This window comes from Schistocerca americana, chromosome 2 (genome assembly GCF_021461395.2).
Source record: "Schistocerca americana isolate TAMUIC-IGC-003095 chromosome 2, iqSchAmer2.1, whole genome shotgun sequence".
NCBI classification, from domain to species: Eukaryota; Metazoa; Arthropoda; class Insecta; order Orthoptera; family Acrididae; genus Schistocerca; species Schistocerca americana.
Genome location: NC_060120.1, coordinates 1,025,992,182 through 1,026,014,204, shown reverse-complemented (window position 1 = coordinate 1,026,014,204; position 22,023 = coordinate 1,025,992,182). Strand labels below are relative to the sequence as shown.

The following is a 22,023-nucleotide window of genomic DNA, read 5'->3' as shown; positions in this document are numbered from 1 at the left end:
GATTAACCAGAGAGCAAAAGTGACACCTGCCCGTCATTGCAGGCGCTGACTTGCGCAGATTATCTTGAGGCTCATTATGAGTTATAACAGCTTATGTTAAACAGTAAAATGCGTCATAATCTAAATTTCAGATCTCTAGGTGGAAGACAATTTTGCACCACACCTACAGTTCGGTGTCACACATTAAAACGCCGAAATACATGGATTGGTAAAACCTAATCTGTTATTAGTGGTGCAAGGTGGGAGCCCTACAACATTTGTCAAGAGAGAATGAGAACACTGTCGTAACTGGATGGATTAAAGGTTAAAGCAAGGCTGGATACTTTACTTAAATATCTTGAAACATGGTAGACGAACATATTACAAATACGCATTGTGCCTCTACTCACGATTAGTGAAAGAAACAAAGACAACCGCAAAAACAGCGCTACCTGAACCAAATCATCACTAACTTTAATTCAAACGAATAGCTGTGAGGTTTTGGGAGTATTATGGTTATCCAACTGTTTCGGCCTATCGTTTGCTGGGAGGGCATACCAACGATGTTAAGCGAACTTTGTTAGGAATACAAGGCAAATTTTCTCTCTCGTCCATAAGCACAGTTCGTAATAACGCACACCAGATTGTGGTGGAATAGAACGTTTAATAAAACCCTTGTGTCAATTTCCAATATGTATAAAGTGCTTTACTTAGATATTATTTCGAATGTACTCTTCAAATGATCGAAAATTCACACAATTTTACGCCCATAATATATAATTTCCAGTGCTTTAAAAAATTGCACAATCACGCGCACATAACCCTGCACAGTGTTTTTTCTTGCTTATTTTAATCTCCACAGCTGATTCTTGTTAGTGTTACTAAGAAACCACAACAGCTGTACTGATATACTTGTGTTCGAAAGAACATCAGATTACCTGCAGCTGATCACAAAAATTAGGATAAAAGCTATACCAAATGACAATTGTAAATGAGAACTCACTGGCAACAGCCTCCGCCAGAAATCCCCATAGAGTTGTGCCAGTACCATAAATTAAGTCTAGTTATCTAACGCAATGTTAAAAGGAAACACTGGAACATGACAATCGCGTAAACACTATCGACCGCCTGGCAGAAAATCACGGCGAGCAGTGAGTGCCGACAACTTGGCATGCTCTGTACACCAGATTGTCTAGACACTGTCTCTCCTAGAGAGGTAAACACACTGAATAGCCGCTATAGCGTGCGATTCATCGATTGTGGGCTATCATAACAGATGTCGTTATTTGGAGCCAAACGTGCCAAGATGCCTGAACACTCTAATCGTGTTATCTTGAATTCGGAACAGCTGATGATTGATCTTTCTCGGTAAAATCCGTGCTTGTCCCGTAGCATATGTTATATGTACTACGAGCATTATTCTGAAAGAAAAGAACATTTTGATCTGACGAACCGCTTAACTCTAGCCCCCATCCCCTCGCACAGATTTTACTAGCCGTTGCCGCCAGTACGGCGTTAACCAAGACGTGAAGCTGTCATTTAGCGCTTATCTGAGCACTTTTAAAATGTGTGAAAAAATGGGGCATGCTATCAAAATTTGCAGACATAGAACCGAGTTTATGGAAATGCGATAAATATTTGAACTCTAAAATTGTGCATCTTGTTTAATGGAACACGAACTAATATGCATAACAATGAACGCTCAGAACGACCTTCAGATGTGACTGACGAAGTGAGGCGTTTTTGAACATCCCCTTCGAATGCAGTACTCTGAGCCGAGTGATTATCATCTTGTTGCAAAATTGAATGATTTTTTGGACGCAAATGACAATGAACTGAAAGAGGACGTTAAAGACTGGTTCAACGACTTCGAAGCAACTGAGTGTGCACAAGGCATACGAAAGTTAGTGGAACGCTAAGAACATTGTTTAAATCTGAATGGTGACTACGTAGAAAAATACCTAAGATATCAAAATTGTCGTAAAACAAGCTTTCTTCCCTTATACTCAAAAATGTCTGGTGAAATAAAAGTTCTTTACTTTTAGAATGGCCCTATATGGATAAAGCAAACCGCCTCTGATGTTAGATGAGCTAGTAAGCCGAAGTTAGGTGCGTACATAAACTAATAAATAAAGCAGACAACAAAAATTCGTACTTCAAATACGTCAGCTCTGCCCCCGCCTAACTTTTTGACTGCATGAATTGCCCGAATTTGGACTGATTTTTAAGATATTAGAACTCAGGTCTGTTACACCTATGGAATTAATCCATTTCGTCTATAATAGCTCTGTAGTATTCAACAGTTATTAATTTACACTTTGCAAATCAAACCCACAAGAGCAAGGAATCTTTGTATCTCAGGAAACAGTTACCGTAACATCGCCGGCTGATGATACCCATTTTACATGTTTCGCGTAGGTCCACTGGCTCCCGCCCACTGCTTTCATTTCTGCTTGGTTTGTGGAATGAAGTGTTTCACTCACACATCTTCAGTAACAAATCAACGCACAAAATCAGATTCTGAGAAACTTTTCGCATCAGATCTTCGGTCGGTATCCAGAAAATTGGGCATATGTATATCGCAGCGCTTTTAGAAAAAGTGTGTGTGTGTGTGTGTGTGTGTGTGTGTGTGTGTGTGTGTGTGTGTGTGTGTTCCAGGCTAGCTCTGGAACAGCTGGGGAAATTTAGCCAAAATTTGTTCAAATACAGGTACTGGTAAAAAAATTCCGTGGAGTAAAGCACCGTAGCATCCTTTGTGGTGAGTATGGCAACAAGGAAGGGACGGGCCGTCTATAAATAATTGTAATCGGAAACGACTATATTTGTGTCGAATGCACAGCTTTTTTGGAGGCTAGACTTACTAGTAACGAGTCCGGGTAATAGACGTCTAATTTTAGTCGAACAGAACTCTTTGGACTTGTTCAGTTGTTTTTATAAATATTTACCTATTCTGTTTTCAGGAAACCCATATTTATACATAGCGCCCGGGGGGATTGGGAGAAGGGTAGTACGGTTTAATCGGATGTCGTGGTGAGATGCTTTAGCCAAGCACACAATTTTATTCAGCCAGAAACTCTTATTCGTGACCTTAGCAGCTAAACTAAAAATGACTACGACTGAGTTTAACGTTAAACTGACGTTTCTAAGCTGCTGTTGTACTTCCAAAAACAGGTAAACAAAATTACTGGGATGAATTAGCATATGCGCGCGCAAGATATCAGCTAGTTCTTCACATTAAATATGATGCTCCCTTTCTTCTGATATGCCTACGGCCAAACGTTCAATACTATCTTATACAATGTGCTGATATTTTCCTCTAAGGTTGCAGTGGAGGGATGTCCCAAAACGTGGATCAGCGTCAAACCTGCATTCAGCTTCTAACTGTTTATCATGATGGAGCAGACTCCTTATAGATCTCCGGAAACCTCAGACGAATTTCCGCTCGCGATAAACTGACCAGGTCTTTGATGACGCGGTATTCCGAAAACATCCATTTGGACAGAACTGGTGCTGTATGATTAAATGAGTGCAGTAGACACTATCTGCGTTACTACACTACATAGTAAAGCCAACTACACTACATAATAAAGCCAATGACACCAATGGCTTATCTCTCAGGTCAAGTTCTTACCTTGCTCTTCCACAGCCATTAACTTGGCCTTAGAGGCTTCTTGACATCAATCAAATTTTGCGGAAGGATATACACCTTCTTGCAAAGCCAACACGGCGCTAACCTCCCCCCTCTTCCCCGAAGTTCCATTTGGGACACTTTGGATGATCAGAATCTCCGGGATATGTTACAGAAAGCAATCGGTAGCGTCTTACTAACAAAGCTAGCCTGGTATCCGCCTGGGTGATTTTAGGAAACCAGGGAAAAGCTAGGATGAGCGGTACGGCGTTGGAACTGAGATCACACAAAATGTGTGAGTCACATATCCTACAATAACAAAGCTTTGATTAAATCATTACAATTTCAATATTCTTATATAAACCTGAGACACGAAGTGGATTCAGTAATTCTTATATAAACCTGAGACACGAAGTGGATTCAGTAATGTATAAAATCAGTGATCTCGATTCATTTGTGCGATATTACCAAATTGCCCAGAGCCTGCAAATTGGACGGCATATCTAATGCCTGTTTACTGAATTGATACCTGATACAAATAAAACTTGTTCATAGGAGCTAAATACAAAAATATGAATGATGGTTAATTTCCTTTTCCTCACAGCAAAAGAATGTCACGGAAATGTTAAAAAACCTAAACCCTTACGCCTCCAACCAAGGCACTTATTTATATTCCAGAATCCGGTTCGATGGAAGATATAATGCAGACAGCTCCTGCAGGGGCACTAAAAGAGAAGATTTGACCAACAGTCAGTTCAAACGATCCGTCCACATATATAACGGGGAAAATTGAACGCACAGTACAATGTAAGCGATCTCCACAGTGCACGTTACGGATCTGATTATAATGAGTGTACATTGTGGCACCTCCAACAGTCACTAGTCTGTCCAATGACGATCTACTGGTTCATATCTCCATATTACGCATTTTTAGTTACCACACCATGGCAAATCTCTGGGGTATGAGTGGGCTAGCGAGCACTGTTTGTGGGCGGAATTTAAAGCTTTGTGCTTGCCTTAGATCTGACAGACACGAGAAGTGAACTAGACAGGACTTAAACCAAAGCTCGCCTTAAACAGGGCGCCCGGACCAAGATTCGAGGGATGGCCCACCAATTTGTGATGGGACCACCATCTGCACATTCTTGTTCGCTGTGAATGATCCATTAGGTGTAATCGATTAGCCTAAAGCGATGGGAATAAAGCGACTGATTGAAATAACGAAGTGTTAAAAATTTTCAGGTGTTTGATAAAACAGTCCTAAGTGATCGCACCTAAGGGATGGGGCGAAATATTTGGCAAATTATGGAACGAGACTATATTAAAAACCTGCGACCCTACTGAAACTAACATTAAACCAGTCCAGTCAGTTCTCTGACTGCTCATCACGTAAAAGAATGCCGGGACGAGCTAAGCATCGAGCGAAATTTTGACACTCGGTGCATTTGTTTTTTACTTCTCAATGCAGAGCAGCAGTCTTCGTTGAGTCAATGCCGATTTCATATATAAGGAAAGCAACTTTATACTAATAACAGCACTGAAATACTGCAGTTATATCTTAAACAATGGAACATCCGATCTGAGATTTATCACTGACAAAAAGATGTTCACAGTTCAGTTACACACGAAAAGGTAACCAGGGAAATGCAGCTGTTTACCATTTGTGATAATTTCTAAACTGTTTTATGATGTGGTGAGATGTTCCTTTGGCACATGGACACTCGCTCAGCTAGACAACGGTACTGTAAGACATCAGCTTTATCAAACTTGTTTAATGAACCATGACTGAGTTGATCTTACGTGAAGCATGACCTGACATTGGCAGATGCGTCCCCCTTGCATCCTGGCGAAGGTCGCACTGTCCTTTAACGGAAACTTAAACAACATTAGCTTCCCTCTCCTTCAGTTCCATGGTTCTGGACAGTAATGGAAAACACTAAAAAACAGGTGCACGTTAAAGTATCATTCGATTAAATATTTCATTAGATGGTTGCTTCATTGAAGAAGTAAACACGCCTCGCAGCTGGGCGGAATAAACTTAGTAGTGTTCTGGCGAGCATTTCTATATTAATCGAATCAAATGCAATGCCAGTTAGCTACCACGTCAAAACTAGGCGAAATATAAAGGCGAAGAGAAAAACAGAAAAGATGCAGACCTTACTTTCCCCATTGCGGAGAAACAGGAGTACAAGGGTGGTACAGCATTTCGACGGTAATGATCTTTATTATTTCTCTTTCATTATTATTCATGCTATCGCGAGGCACATGATTTCGGCGACACGAAAACGAGAGGAAAAGTATACATTACATAAGTATGAAGTTCAGCGAAATTGTACACATCTTGAAGAGTCAAACTTCTCGTATACATTTAGAAACACAAATTTAAATATTATCTGTTCAGAGCGTGTAAATAATAGTCACTGATTCGATTTATGCCTCAAGATACCAGGATTTATCTTGTGTGGCTCCAAAGCGAATACTGGGCGGTTCCTTATAACACGTCACTAAGTGTGCTTCCTTCATGACTGTCTAGGCTATATCATTATCCAAACACACAGTTGTTGACAGGACGGCACCATCTTCCACAATTCCACCGCGCGTAGAGCTATGTCCTTGCCTTCGGTAGCAGTAAACCGATAAAAAAAATAAAAACGTTACTGTATTAGGATAAGGCACGGGTGTCAGTCAATGGAAACAGTAAAGCAAATTATGAGAAATTATAGGAAAAGTATTTTTTTTTGGCGAGACAATGACATATGCTATAACGTAATACTCGACAAAAGTAAATAATATGCAACAACATACGCTACGTTAATTGAGTGGAGATTGTATCTAAAAGAAAATGTAAAGCAGTCACTGCGGATGATGGTGTTTTTGCATTGAAAGTTCTCATTTATCACCATGGATGAGTCAATAAAAAATGTTTGCAATTCATATCACTTTTAAAAGTAATATCTACAGAATTAGGATAGTATCTAGAACTTTATTTCCATTTCTTACCTTTCAGTGTGATGAAGTATGGTCTGCTGACCCTCCATCCGAACGACGCACTGGGTTCCCAGCTCCAGTTCTGTAAATCGAAGCACATACTGCATTAAGCGTAAGCACAGATGCATACCGTAGAGCTTTATAGCTTGTTCATTTACTGACAACAAACTGACTACTAGAGAAAACCATATTTATCTGACTTTGATGTCTAAATAGGTCGTAATTCTTTTCCATTCTGCTTTACGCTTACAAGTATATGACAAGACAATAATTACGCGAAGCAGCTCATACGATGTTTTGCACATAAAAAACCGTCCGAAACTATTTCCAAGCTAACGCGAACGCTCTTCTGTATAAGACGTTATTAAAGACAACCTGCTACTTTGCAAATTTTAATTCCATTGTACCACTAGGAAAAAAAAGACCTAAAAAAAATATTGCGCTTAAATGACATCTACACAAGGAAATGTTTTCACCATTCTAACTTTGATGACATCTGACATTACGCCACACCGAGGATAAACATACCATCTGTGCAAACCTATGGTGTTCTATACTATAAAAAATAGAACATATCAATGTGCGTGAGTTTATATTCTGTAAGATACATACCTCGCCTGTTGAAAGGGCGAACCCTCACCGCAACTTTAATTTTATCAGTTGCCATGATGCTTCACAATAATGAGTACTGGAATAAATTAAACAAAAATATATACACCAAACGACTTTCACTGCGTTTCCCGGAACTTCACATTTTCACCCCATCTCATTTACGGAATGTAATTTACAATTGAACGGCACACGGACACCTCACTACTGCTCACAATGCGCCATCTTGAAACTGAACCTCTGTGAACTCACTTGTCAGAGAGCGAAAAGTGTTTTCTTTTTTTCAACACAGCTAAGTCGACTGTAGATTCGAGCTATCGTTAAGACACAATCATTAGCACACTGTTTCGTCTTAAATGTAATTAATTCACATGTAGTATATAAAAAATAGTTTTAGTACAATTGTGAATTGTTTCTTTTGCCGGAAAAACTTTTTAAATTCAAACACAATTTCATAAACAATTTTAATTTTAACGCTTCTAATCAATAAATTTAAGATTATTACATCATATTAAAATGATTCATAACAGTTTGCGCTATTTTTCTTAAAATATGACTTAATATAGAATGATATTTTATCATTGACAATATGATCATCTTTGACGCAAAGTGTATGATTCTGCAGTTTCTGAAAATGTTTGGGAGTTTTGTTTTGCTTTTGTAGAACAAGTATATTGTATCAGGTGGAAAAATAAACTTAGCCGACGACATGTCAGGTGCAAAGGAATTGTTTGGATGGGACTTGTTGTATCGTCTTGTAGAAAACACAATAACAAGAAAAGAAGATATTTTAGTTGCTTTAGTACACTGGAAGCTGATTAACTGTGGCTTCAAATGTCTTGGAGTTGGAAATGATGTAAGCTTTTACGTTGTTTTATGAACTAAATACCGAAAACCGATGCATTTAACAAATAAACCACCGAATGTTTTTGCTTCATCACAGCGTATAGATAACTCGTTGTGTCATGTCACAATTTCATGCAGTTGCCGTTGCAAATTTGCCACACTCCCATATTCCCAAAAATCCTCAACATGAGTACGGAGAGATTGTAGTGGTCTTTCATATAATAAATTCATTTTGCAGGCGTGAGTCAGTGTACTATGCTTATAAAGACTGTTATGTGATTGCTTTTCATGCTACATTAGCAAAATTCATACGTTTTTAAGCGTGCGAGATTGTAATTGTAAGCTATGACTCCATAGACCAAGGAGTACCGGTACTTTATGAACAGATTGCAGAAATGGTATTGATTATGAAGTTTAGCCAGTTTTGTAACACTCTGTTGATACATTGCGGATACGGCACAATGGCCTGTCAGATATTTACTAAAGAAAAATTAACAGATAGCCGTATGTTTCCAGAAGTTGTTATTTTTATTCACACGACCAGTTTCGGCATATCATTAATGCCATTTCCAGACCCCTGTGCACTCCAGTATAGAGATTTCTTTTTCCATCGTTGACAAACTGAGTTAGTGGTTTGTCTTAAGATGTAAATGCTACTTGTGTATTAAATTTCTATCTGCAAAGTGTTCTTCTGTTTGGAATCAGTGCACAGAGGACTTCTGGAAAATCGGTTAGCTAACATGGCAGCTAATAAAAAAGGGTGAATAAGGCACTTCAGAAAAATTATCAAACTGTGTATACCAAAAACTGTTGGCCCTTCATCATTGCATTGGTTTGAAGATGTAGCATCATTCAATCATGGGAATAATGGGCATGTGGAATATTAAGCTGCAATTTTGTGAAATGTACTATCTGACAATAACACTTTCTTACAGCCACTTGGGAGGGATGTAGACCTAATAGTTGTGATCTATCTTTGAACAGAACATTTCGTGATGTATGCGTCCCCATTCATGAGATGGCTTAGCAGAGTGTAGTTTTTATGGCATGCTTCAAGTTTTGTAATACAGACAGTTGTAAAGTATCACTTGGAGGTTGTAGCATTTTACTTTAGTTGTTGATGAAGAGTTTTTTAAGTTTTAAAACTTGATACTTTTTCTGAAGTGCCTTATTCACCCTTTTTTATTTTTGACACAGGAGAGAGAGTTTAATGATTGTTCAGTTTCTTCATTTCTATTTTAGTGGTTTTACTACATCAAGACAACTGCTTCACTTTTAAATGTGATTGCTTGGGTTATAGTGTGCCAATGAATGAATGGGAGAGAGCCAGAAACGTAATAAGGAATTTAGTTTTCACCATGTTGTGTTTGGAATTTTTCATATCTTTTTCTCCTCCTCCCCCTCCCCTGCCCCCTCCAACCCCTTCTCTTTCTGCTCTCATCCCCTGCCCCTCACCCCCCATCAAGGATTAGGCACTAAGGTTTCTGCATCATAGCTCGTCATCTGATGTGTGTGCAGCCTAGTACAGGGAATTGGCAATGCAAGTTTGCTTACCCTGCACAGCAACCATAATATGGTCTGGGAACACCCCAAACACTGCTAGCTTCTAAACAGGAACAGCCTGACTTGTTCGTTTGATTGTGATAAATTAATATTACTATGTTGTTGTTGTGGTCTTCAGTCCTGAGACTGGTTTGATGCAGCTCTCCATGCTACCCTATCCTGTGCAAGCTTCTTCATCTCCCAGTACTTACTGCAACCCACATCCTTCTCAATCTGCTTAGTTTATTCATCTCTTGGTCTCCCTCTATGATTTTTACCCTCCACGCTGCCCTCCAATGCTGAATTTATGATCCCTTGATGCCTCAGAACATGTCCTACTAACCGGTCCCTTCTTTTTGTCAAGCTGTGCCACATACTCCTCTTCTCCCCAATTCTATTCAATACCTCGTCATTAGTTATGTGATGTACCCATCTAATCTTCAGCATTCTTCTGTAGCACCGCATTTCGAAAGCTTCTATTCTCTTCTTGTCCAAACTATTTATCGTCCATGTTTCACTTCCATACATGGCTACACTCCATACAAATACTTTCAGAAACGACTTCCTGACACTTATATCTATACTCGATGTTAACAAATTTCTCTTCTTCAGAGCCGGCCGCGGTGGCCGTGTGGTTCTAGGCGCTGCAGTCGGAACCACAGGACTGCTGCGGTCGCAGGTTTGAATCCTGCCTTGGGCATGGATGTGTGTGATGTCCTTAGGTTAGTTAGGTTTAAGTAGTTCTAAGTTCTGGGGGACTGATGACCTAAGATGTTAAGTCCCATAGTGCTCAGAGCCATTTGAACCATCTTCTTCAGAAACGCTTTCCCTGCCATTGCCAGTCTACATTTTATATCTTCTCTACTTCGACCATCATCAGTTATTTTGTTCCCCAAATAGCAAAACTCCTTTACTACTTTAAGTGCCTCATTTCCTAATCTAATTCCCTCAGCATCGCCCGACATAATTCGACTACATTCCATTATCCTCGTTTTGCTTTTGTTGATGTTCATCTTATATCCTCCTTTCAAGACACTGTCCATTCTGTTCAACTGCTCTTCCAAGTCCTTTGCTGTCTCTGATAGAATTACAATGTCATCGGCGAACCTCAAAGTTTTTATTTCTTCTCCATGGATTTTAATACCTACTCCAAATTTTTCTTTTGTTTCCTTTACTGCTTGCTCAATATACAGATTGAATAACGTCGGGGAGAGGCTACAACCCTGTCTCACTCCCTTCCCAACCACTGCTTCTCTTTCATGACCCTTGACTCTTATAACTGCCATCTTGTTTCTGTACAAATTGTAAATAGCCTTTTGCTCCCTGTATTTTACCCCTGCCACCTTTAGAATTTGAAAGAGAGTATTCCAGTCAACATTGTCAAAAGCTTTCTCTAAGTCTACAAATGCTAGAAACATAGGTTTGCCTTTCCTTAATCTTTCTGCTAAGATAAGTCGTAAGGTCAGTATTGCCTCACGTGTTCCAATTTTTTCTACGGAATCCAAACTGATCTTCCCCGAGGTCGGCTTCTACTAGTTTTTTCATTCGTCTGTAAAAAATTCGCGCTAGTATTTTGCAGCTGTGACTTATTAAACTGATAGTTCGGTAATTTTCACATCTGTCAACACCTGCTTTCTTTGGGATTGGAATTATTATATTCTTCTTGAAGTCTGAGGGTATTTCGCCTGTCTCATACGTCTTGCTCAGCAGATGGTAGAGTTTTGTCAGGACTGGCTCTCCCAAGGCCATCATTAGTTCTAATGGAATGTTGTCTACTCCCGGGGCCTTGTTTCGACTCAGGTCTTTCAGTGCTCTATCAAACTCTTCACGCAGTATCTTATCTCCCATTTCATCTTCATCTTCTTCCATTTCCATAATAATATTGTCCTCAAGTACATCGCCCTTGTATAGACCCTCTATATACTCCTTCCACCTTTCTGCTTTCCCTTCTTTGCTTAGAACTGGGTTTCCATCTGAGCTCTTGATATTCATACAAGTGGTTCTCTTTTCTCCAAAGGTCTCTCTAATTTTCCTGTAGGCAGTATCTATCTTACCCCTAGTGATATAAGCCTCTACATCCTTACATTTGTCCTCTAGCCATCCCTGCTTAGCCATTTTGCACTTCCTGTCGATCTCATTTTTGAGACGTCTGTATTCCTTTTTGGCTGCTTCATTTACTGCATTTTTATATTTTCTCCTTTCGTCAATTGAGTTGAATATTTTTTCTGTTACCCAAGGAGTTCTACTAGCCCTCGTCTTTTTGCCTACTTGATCCTCTGCTGCCTTCATTACTTCATCCCTCAGAGCTACCCATTCTTCTTCTACTACTGTACTTCTTTCCCCCATTCCTGTCAATTGTTCCCTTATGCTCTCCCTGAAACTATGTACAACCTCTGGTTCTTTCAGTTTATCCAGGTCCCATCTCCTTTTCCCGCCTTTTTGCAGTTTCTTCAGTTTTAATTTACAGTTCATAACAAATAGATTGTGGTCAGAGTCCACATCTGCCCCTGGAAATGTCTTACAATTTAAAACCTGGTTCCTATATTACTAAGGACATTATTTTAATGACACAATTAAACAATCATAATTGTCATCAGCATAAGGTTTATCTGATAAAATGTGTATCAACCATGATGTTCAAAATGGATGTGCAGTTAAAGACGGGTGGTGATGTGTACCCAGCAATGTTATCATTTCATCCAAGGAGTACCATAGAAATGAGGTTTGTTATTGAAAACTGAACTCTCTGAAGGAAAGTTTAGCATCCCACAATCCTAAAACAACAAAAAAACAATTAGAAGGTATCTGTATGATCCAGACAACACAGAGACATTTTTGGTCATTATTATCCTGTTACAGTCAGCACTGATGCTGATGTGTAGAGCAACAAATCGATCAACCCATCTTTCATTTGTGTAACAAGGAGAGGTCCCCAGAGATGGAATTGACTTTCTGCAACCATCTATATGGTGATGTAGGTTACCCCAGATATCAAACCCTGCAGCCACTGACGTGTGTGGGCCTTGTTCGCAGGTAATTGATGAAAATAAATTTGGAATTCTGCGTGATGCTCTTGAGCAAAAAAGTAGTAATTCTTCACACAGTGGCATTGTGGTGTAGTGGTCAACACACGTTCTTGACACACAGGAGCTTGTGGATTCTAATCTCATCGAGTGCTTTAAAATTTTTTGTTTTCAGATCTTGTCTTTGATTATTAGTTTTGTTCAAATAATTGGTTTAAATGTAGTTTTTTAAATTTCTAGGTTACCTGGGTTCATAACCTACATCACCATGTAGATGGTTTCAAAAAATCAATACCATCCCTGGAGCACTCTCCTTGTAATGCTTATCTTCTAAACAGAATGAGTAAAACAATGGAAAAGGTCATTGACGGAATGGTTCTCATAATACAGTGAAACTGTAATGTATTGTTTAATATTCTCCGTGTTCACAGAATTGTTTGAGGTCTGTGACTGTAATTTAAATTTATGAAATAATTTTAACTGCTTCGGTCACTTTTTACTAATATTTATTAGTAAGGAATATTTTTGCACCATGTTGCAGCCATGAGGTGCAGTTATGTGCACATTACATATATCTGCAGTATGATGAGTATTATTTGCTGGTTAGGCCAGTGAGGTAATGTATCATAATTTAGCTGTTTTTGCTGGAAATTTATTGTCTGACTCACCTATTACAGCAATGAACACATTCCCCTCCCTTATCATTTTCACAGAGATTCTTAACTCTCTGGAGTGATTTAAACATCTGAGTGTGAAATGTTAAGGGAAGATGACTGGTGTGTGTCTGCCACACATGTTACTCGGCATTATATTCAGAGGCTGCCACACAACAGGAAGGTCTCAGCATGGTGCTACGCTTGGTCAGCTGCCTCCTAGATGGCGCATGTGTGAGGAACAGTTTTGTGCTTCCACTACAAGGCAGTCAAATAGCCCATTCATCCGCCAATAGATATGTCTTCCACTGTAGAGAATGCTGAAACCCAGAACTATTTGATACATGTGCTAGACTGTTCACAGAAGACATTCAAAGACTGGGTGCGTGATTTAAGTTACTGCACGCCAACACTCAGCCAGTTTCAGTTATCACACAGTCCCAGTTCCAGCAGTTCTTGGACAGTCGTAACCCAGTAGTCATCAGCAGTGAACTCTGCAAATCCTTACAGATGCTGACTAGTCTAATCATTGGACAGTTAATGCCAAGCATCTAGCATTACTAGAAGTGATAGTCAAAGTGGTTTGCGTATTGGAAGACTGCTCTTGAACTCTCCAAACTTCAATCAGATAGTTAGAAATCATCTACTTTGTTCATCAGTGCCATGCTATCTCAAAGAGTTGAGTATATTTTTTGTAATGTGTATCATTTCAACAAATGATTGTTATTGTATTCATGTGTTGCCACTAGTTATTCTGTTGTAGTGATTGTGCTTTGTGAAGGGTGTGCAGCTAGCATGCAAGCAGACCACTTCCATTTAGGAAGTTATCTGTGGTAGGTGGTTCACTTCCTGCTACATTCATGTAGGGTGCCTACCTAAGATTTACACAACAGTGATATGTTTATTGCTGTGTTCTGTGTGTCAGACAGATTCCCAGCAAAAATGGTTAAATTGCAATATGTAAGCATACTGGCACACCGGGAAAATAATACTCATCATACTACAGATTGATGTTACGTACATGTAACTGTAATGCACCAGATTGTGGCAGCATGCCACTGAAATACATCATGCTTATAAATATTAGTAAAAAGTGACTTGAGCAGTTTAAATTATATAATACATGTAATACATTGTTTCTGGGTGTTGCAGGATCAAGTTTTTGTAAGAACTCACGTGTCTAATCCAGATTTTAATTTAGAAAGATATTTTGCAGTCATAAAGTTAGGGAAATACGGAAGCGTCCGATCCCGCCCGTCTGCTTTGACCCATGACGTCACAAATATGGCGGAAACAAAAACAAACACACACACTTTCCACAAGAAGCCTAATGACACTAACGGGACAAGCGCGGGAAATGGGGTGTTTTGGGTGGGGGGGGGCAAACTAAATATAAACAAATTTAGACGCCTTGCGTAGCTACAACGTGTAAGTGAAGACAGCCATGCATGAATACCCACCCACCTCCCCAGGGGTCGTAACCCCTGCAACCCATAGAAGATAAAGATGCTTCAGTAACTGATTAGTGTTTTTTGTCTTTAAAAAAAAAAAATCTCACGGGATAGAACGAACAGATCAGAAAGATAAATATAATAAACTAAAACAGAAATTGGAGGAAACAGATAATTAAAATAAGTAATAAGTGTTTTTAAATTTAAAAAAAATCTCGTGAGATAGAACGAACAGATCAGAAAAGTAAATAAAATAAGATAAAACAGAACTGGAGACAGCCACACTCAAACCAAACTCCGTGCCATCATGACGTCACACACGACAACACCCTTACGTCACGGGTCAAAGCCGACGCGTGGGATCGGACGCTTCTGTCGACCCTAAAGTTAGTGTACTAGAATAATTGTACCATGGCGTGTTCCGTCAATGAGACCATGACTGGCCTTGCTCAGGAAGGGTGCTTTTGAGGCTGCCGCAAAATACGCTATTTGGCAACAGTTTGAGAGTGTCAACGAGCCACTGGACGATCATTGAAGGATCTAGTGTTTTCTATGGACTCGGGAAGTGTCTCCAGCACTCCAGAAGCATCGCCTAAGTGAATTCTGCTGTTGTTGGTAGTGGATGGGTGACCGATCGAGTCTCAGGTAGACATCGCAGCGAAGGTCAGTGTAATTAGCGTAGATTGCACAGCCTCCTGGACTGCCCTGCATGCAGCACCCACTATGTCAAGCTATGTGATGGAGTAAAACACGTATTCATTTGAGGGGACAATTCTCCATTTCTACACATTATATGAATATGGAAAGGCAATATACGCACGATTCACCGTTGGCACAAAATATTTTTGGCTTATATATCTTTTCTGTTTCTGGCTTCCAGATTGTTGACAAAGTACATTTAGTGTCTCAGTCAGTCTCCCTTAAGCCATTTACACTGTGTAAATTTTGTCACCCCCTGCCCCTTTCCCTTCACCATGAGCGACAATATCAAGGCTGAATTTCAGTGTTGGCAGGACGTCTCCTATTTCATAGAGTCAGTGATCATCCCTTTAGTGGGATTCAGAAGCCAGACAGTGCAGCGCTCCTAATCAAAGATTTTAAACAGATGGCAAATGCGCAGTGAGACACAGACTAATATCCAGTCCTGCACCCAAAGAAATTGTTGGTGAAGTTATCAAGGCATAGTATTTTTCACAGATCAGCTTGCACGATGCAAACCTACAGTTGCTGCTGGACGCCCGTTTGTTGGAATTTCTTGGTCCTTAAAATTCCCTTTTGGCCTTATCAGATTAATCGCTTGCCTTTTGGGATCATATCTGTGCTGGAAATTATCAGTGATATTTGGAGCAATTAATACAGCACATTCCTTGTTCTGTAAACTACCTTGATGACCTCTGGGTCATGGGCTTTCCGTGAGCATTTGTGGAATCTGCAGGCAGGTCTCCAGTGCCTTCTGGAGGATGGCCTTCATTGCAAATTGGAAAATATTACGTTTTCCCCAAAGTGAATTTTTTTGGTTCATGTGCTCAGCAAAGGTGACCTTGTCACTACAGCCGATCATGTCAAAGCCATCATCAGCTTGTCAGCATCCAAGAACATGAGGAATCTCTAGTCCTTTTTGGGTAAGATCTCATACGATGCAGCGCACATTGCCATCCTCTTAACAGGCCTCATGAAAAGAGTATCAGAGTTGACTGGTCTGCAGATTGTCAACAGATTTTGCTGTTCTTCGAGCAGTGTTTGAGCTGTGCTCCTTTTGGCTTCTTTTATGATGGGTGAACCTTTATCTCTGCCCTGTAACATGTCCCAGTATGGCATTGGTGTGGTCCCCTTGCATCGAAATCCAGATGGCACCAATTGCTGAATGCTTATGCATCAGTGCTGCATTTCACGGTGCAATATAATTATTCTCAGGTGGGAAAGGAGACACAGGCTATTATTTTTGGAATTTAAAAGTTACTTGTTTTCTTGTCTGAAGTGAAATTCCTCCTCATCACCAACTACAAGCCACTGGTTTCCTTAAGTCAGCCTTCATTCAGAGCTGCCAGATAGGACTGCCCTCCAGTTGCAGATGTGGACTCTTCCTCAGTAATTATTGTTATGATATTTGATACCTTCCCAGTGCCTGCAAATGTGGATGCACTATTGTAGGATCAGATCTGGCATTCGACCAACAGCAGGCTCATGTTTATGCCTTGGACGATGCCTTGCAGCAGACTTTGCTTGATTTTCCTTTGATGATGCTGGAGGTCATGGCTGCTGTGTCCGCAAACCCACTTTTCTGGAAAATTGTATCAGCTCTCCATGCGGAGTGGCTATTGCACTCTCTTCTGGGAGCAGATTTGGTGTAGTGTATGTTTTTTCTCCTGCATGAGTGATTCAGTGTTGTCTAGTGGGTTCTCTTGCTCACCGAGGAGGAGCAAAGCTGTCATGTGGTTATCCCTCCTGCACTGCATCCTCGCGAACTCCAGCTGCTGCATGTGTCGCACTGGGCTATAATTGAATCAAGGCATTGGCACACCGTCACATCTACTGGCCAGTTGTAGACCACAAGATTGAAGTCTTGTGCGTGCTTGCACAGCTTATGCCCAGAACCGGGCTGCACTGCCATGTCAGTTTGGTGCACGTTGACTCTGGGAACCCCTTGTTGGAAAGCATGTGGTTGTCAATGTACTATCATATTCCCCATATGTTGCGAAGCTATACTCCACAACATTGACAGCAACTGTTGGTGCATTCTTGGTAATTTTTGCTATCGTGCCTCCTTCCCCCCCCTACCGCCCCCTCCCCGCCACTGATGATTGTCAGTTTTTGTTGTTGGAATTTGAAGACTTTGTATTCACACTGATATCCAGATATCCAACATCAGACTATCACTACATTTCACCTGACCTCTAACTCGAAGCTGGAGCTGTTTGTGCATACATTAAAAACCCAAATGAAGAAGCTTGTGTCTGTTTCGTGCGCTCTTGAAGTTTTTGGGTGCATGCCACATGATGCTGGTTAATGGGTTTAGTCCAGAAGAATGTTTGCATGCAGCACCCAGAGTTGACTGCCCGGACCATCGCAGCTCATGGTGTTTTCCACACAGGGCTGCTGTTTGAGCTCTGTCATTTGGCCAACAGCTGAAGTGGCTACCGGATACAGTGGTGGGCAACAAAAGTCGGTAGCTGTTTTTAGTGGATGTCAGTTGGAAGCAGTCGATTTGGCATTGCAGTCAGTTGTGGCTGCAACCTGTTGGATCTTTGCCACCACTATCTCCAAGTCAGCCAAGTGATGGCATCAGTTGTGGTATTGTTCCAGTGTAAGGCTCCCAATTCTGGCAGCTGCTCAACTGCTGGGCACCCAACTGCACCCTCCACTCACTCACTTTCGTCTACGGTATGGAACAACAGCAGGGCTAGCTTCTGCTCTTACCACTGCGGAGCCCATGGAATTTGAACCAGTACCCTTGGTCCCTTCTCACGAGTGTCCTTGCGCCGCCCATGCCACAGTTTTCTGCCCCTCTGATGGAGCAAACTATGTCAGTATTGTCTCGTTCAGTGGTCGTTCCACTGCTGTGTAATATCGCACCCTGTCTGTTTCTTCTGTATTGGCCACAGTACAAACCATGCCAGTTTTGGCCCTATGTGGCATTTTCATTGCAGAGATATATAGTAGGGACCAGTGGACATCAACATGGATGCAGAGGAGATGACATGGTCATTGCAGTGGAACTGTACAAAACACTGTCTTGGAAGTTGTGTGCAAAGCGTGGCATGGTCAAAGCTACTGGCCCAGGTGTTTGCCTGCTGATGGCAACAGGCTTGGCCCAGCAGTTCTAACATTGATTTCAACACCCACAGACCAAGCCTTCATCTTGTACAGTGCTGTTTCCATGTGCTCAGTTGTCAGTTGCTTGCACTAGTCATGTGTTGTGTTTCTCTCTGTGCTCATTCGTACACGCTGTTTGGACTCTCTGCTCCCTTACAGATTGGCTCACACATTGATATTCATTCCCTCTTCTGAGGTTCAGCTCTCCTGCTTGCAGTCAACCCACTTTTGGTTAATATAGTTACAATCTTGCTGACAGTGATGATTCTGTGGCATTGTTGTTCTTGTGCATATACTATAGTGTCATTGCAGTTCACTGATGTAAAAGAATGTAGAAAATAAATATAAGTGGATAATCATTAATACTAAGATAAATCCTGCTATATGTTACCTTTGCATTGGGGATGAAATGCTAAATTTGACACCACCATTAAGAAGACTTGTACATCTCTGCAGAAATACAGCAAAATGTAAGAAAACACGCTCCAGTCTGCAGATTTGTTGCCGATCAGCATCTTTGGCTTTTGTGCTACTCTGTATTACCAGTCCTGTGGAGAAGTGATGCTAATATGAAGTCTTGGCTACAGTTGTAAAATGAACAGTTAGCCCTCTTGGAATATCCAAATTGAATGATATGGTGTCTTTGGAGGTTTCATATCTTTTCTGAATACAACTTTCTTCCTGTGAACACAAAATGTGACTCTAAAAGATTTATTAGGAAAAAAAAAACCTAACAAAATACTTGTATTTCCGTTCGAAGTAATGTCCATCAGCAACACACTTTTTGCAGTAATTATAAAGCAGCTGGAAACTAACCGACAGTAGGAGCTCCCTGTGTTATGAACTGAAGCATTGATGCATGTCTTTCAATGTCCAGTGTGCCTGCACAATGAGTGCCTTTCAGATTTGTCTTGCTGTGGGGGAGACGAAGAAAGTATCCACATCCCACATACTTGGAATGTGAGGGAAGTTTGAGAACAGTTCCATAACATGTAGCTAAGAAGATACATTTGTATGTATTGCAGCTTGTGAGTAGGCTTTATAAAGGAGTAGATCTCACATTCCAAACTTGAACAACTTTTCTCAAACATACATAAGGTATCATTTCAAAACTACCTTGTAGAATTCTGTGTTTTGACCTTAAGGTCAGAATTTGCAATGGGTCATGCCATTTTTGTTGAGAATGCTCATCTGTGTTGTCTTGATCCTGGACACTTAAGTTAATTCGTTCGGTACATAGGGAAGAAAATAAATATCATTCTATTGACTGTTTTGGACTCCTGTATCATTCTATTGACTGTTTTTTGGACTCCTGTATCATTCTATTGACTGTTTTTTGGACTCCTGTATCATTCTATTGACTGTTTTTTGGACTCCTGTTTGAAGTAGTAGTACAGTGTCTAATTCCTTGTGATTTCCTCATAGGTGATATGGGTCTTAAAAGAAGTGCCCAGCAGTGGGATTATTGACTCTTTGAAACCATCTATATGGTGGTCACTCGTTTGTGAGTAATCAAAGGAGAAAAAAATCTTAATTTCACAAGCCCCTCTACAGCTTTAAAAATAGGAAGATTTTACTGATTGCTAGTGTAGTGTAATCGTTAAGGTACAGGCCTCATGAGCAGACAGTTGTGGTTTAGAATTTCGTCAGGTGCTTAGAAAATTGCTTATTTTTAAATCTATCAAAATGTCTTTGATAAATAATTTTATTCAATTAACTGGGGGGGCTTTTTTTTTTTTTTACATAGAATTCAGAGCCATTCATGCTAATCTGGGCAATCAGGGAAGCCAAGTTGTTATAGATATCCAGAAGAAAAGTGATGGTTAGTCGACTACAAATTAATTTCGGTAAAAGCTGTTTAGTGAGTGGTGTCATTCCAAAAATATCTTAAGCTTAAATTTATTTCTGTTTCGTGAAGTGCACATAATGTCAAGAAAGTGTGAACATCTGTTCATAAAAAGTGAAATTCACATGGCACATGGGTCTAGACACTTGGTTGAGATTGCAGGCACTTACTTATCCAGTCATTTGTCACATATTATTCCAGGTTTTTTGTTTTATGATCTGTGTGGGTTGGTTGGTGACTGGCTTTTCTGGGAATGTAAAATTGTTGCCAGAAGGCATGCCCACAAACTATGGGCGCTTGTTGCCCATCAGATGGCGGTTAACACCACTGATGTTTGAATTTGCTCATTATGAGAGTATTGAAGGGCAGTCTTTTTTAATTGTTAAAAACTGCTGTAAAGCAAAGATTGCACAAAATATTTTTTATTCAAGGCAACCGGTTTCAACAGTTACAGCTGTCGTCTTTAGGTCTTAAACTTCTTTTTTTAGTAAAACATGTTCTTTTTATGCTGACCTCATGCTCAAGATGTGAAGTGGATAAAACTAAGCACATTATAAATGTTTGTCATCACTAAAATCTTCAAAAATGCACAGCATCTTGCCTTTTGGACATGATTCTGCGTGCACAAACACTCTTTTTACAGATAGAGTAGTTAATCTGACGGACATGAATCTTTCTCATGATGAAAATTCTTTATTACAAAAGCGCCTAAATTTCAGTTTACCCACTAAGGGAGATACTAACTGTAGTGTTGGCAGAAGAGCCAACACTGGGTTTCTAGAGGAGGCCGAAATGCACGCGTTTAATTACACGCTGACTGGCATGAGGTCTGGAACAGTTAAAGGAATTAATAGTAGCAAATAAAGTAAGTAGTTGATATAATACTTAACTTTAATCCACAATTGTAGAACATCGCTCTTGATGATACATGCTTCACATAATAAATATCAATTGAATACGGCGCCTTGCTAGGTCGTAGCAAATGTAGCTGAAGGCTATGCTAACTATCGTCTCGGCACATTACATTGGCGACATGCGGGGCCGGCATATACTAATGGACCGCGGCCAATTTAAAGGCTACCACCTAGCAAGTGTGGTGTCTGGCGGTGACACCACACTAACATTATTAAAAAGACGGTGACTGAAGTCAAAGGCATATGTGAGATTCTTTAGGGCCGACAGCTTGTACAGGCCAAGATTGCTATGTCCACTCAAAAAACACTTTGTAAAACTTTACCTACAGACTCAGTCTCAGATTCTCTCTCTGCCATCATGAAAAAGTAGAATGCAAAATTACTTGAAAATATGGTAGGCAGCACAAAGGCAGATAAAGGTAAGCACTCTCGTCCTTATAACAGATTCTAAATATGCATTTAAGACATTGGATTTATTTCATTCTAATGAGATAGTGGAAGCTGTAAGGAATGCTCTTCCCAAATTTGTTATTGGATTGAAGAAATATGTGAAAGGTTCCAAATTTCTGTTTGCATCTGAGTATGGTAAACAGAGACCAATCCCCATGAATCCAAAACTACCAGTTCTTTGGTCACAAATAAAGCTCCATAAGAGTGATTGACTAACACGTCCAATTGCGGGTGGATGCCAAGGTCCAAATTATAAAATTAACAGATTTTGCTATCCTAAG

General features: G+C 40.2%; 1 protein-coding gene and 1 long non-coding RNA gene across 3 annotated transcripts in view; one reads left to right on the top strand and one right to left on the bottom strand.

Annotated features, from left to right (window-relative positions):
• The window catches only part of LOC124595755, a 296,538-nt gene extending 289,097 nt beyond the window's left edge, over positions 1-7,441 (bottom strand). Inside the window, exons 1-3 of one of the 2 annotated variants that reach the window (XR_006978238.1) lie at positions 7,208-7,441; positions 6,608-6,677; positions 5,842-6,224 (exon numbers count right to left, since the gene is read on the bottom strand). This is a non-coding gene — a long non-coding RNA (uncharacterized LOC124595755). Of the gene's footprint in view, positions 1-5,841; positions 6,225-6,607; positions 6,678-7,207 lie in introns of those variants that run through there. The other variant, XR_006978237.1, reaches the window with a different exon arrangement.
• A 378-nt stretch (positions 7,442-7,819) lies between these two features.
• The window catches only part of LOC124595314 (proteasome inhibitor PI31 subunit), an 85,618-nt gene continuing 71,414 nt past the window's right edge, over positions 7,820-22,023 (top strand). Inside the window, exon 1 of the mRNA XM_047134014.1 lies at positions 7,820-8,060. Within this exon, the coding sequence (XP_046989970.1) occupies positions 7,914-8,060 (147 nt within the window). The 5' untranslated portion in view covers positions 7,820-7,913. The remainder of the gene's footprint in view (positions 8,061-22,023) is intronic.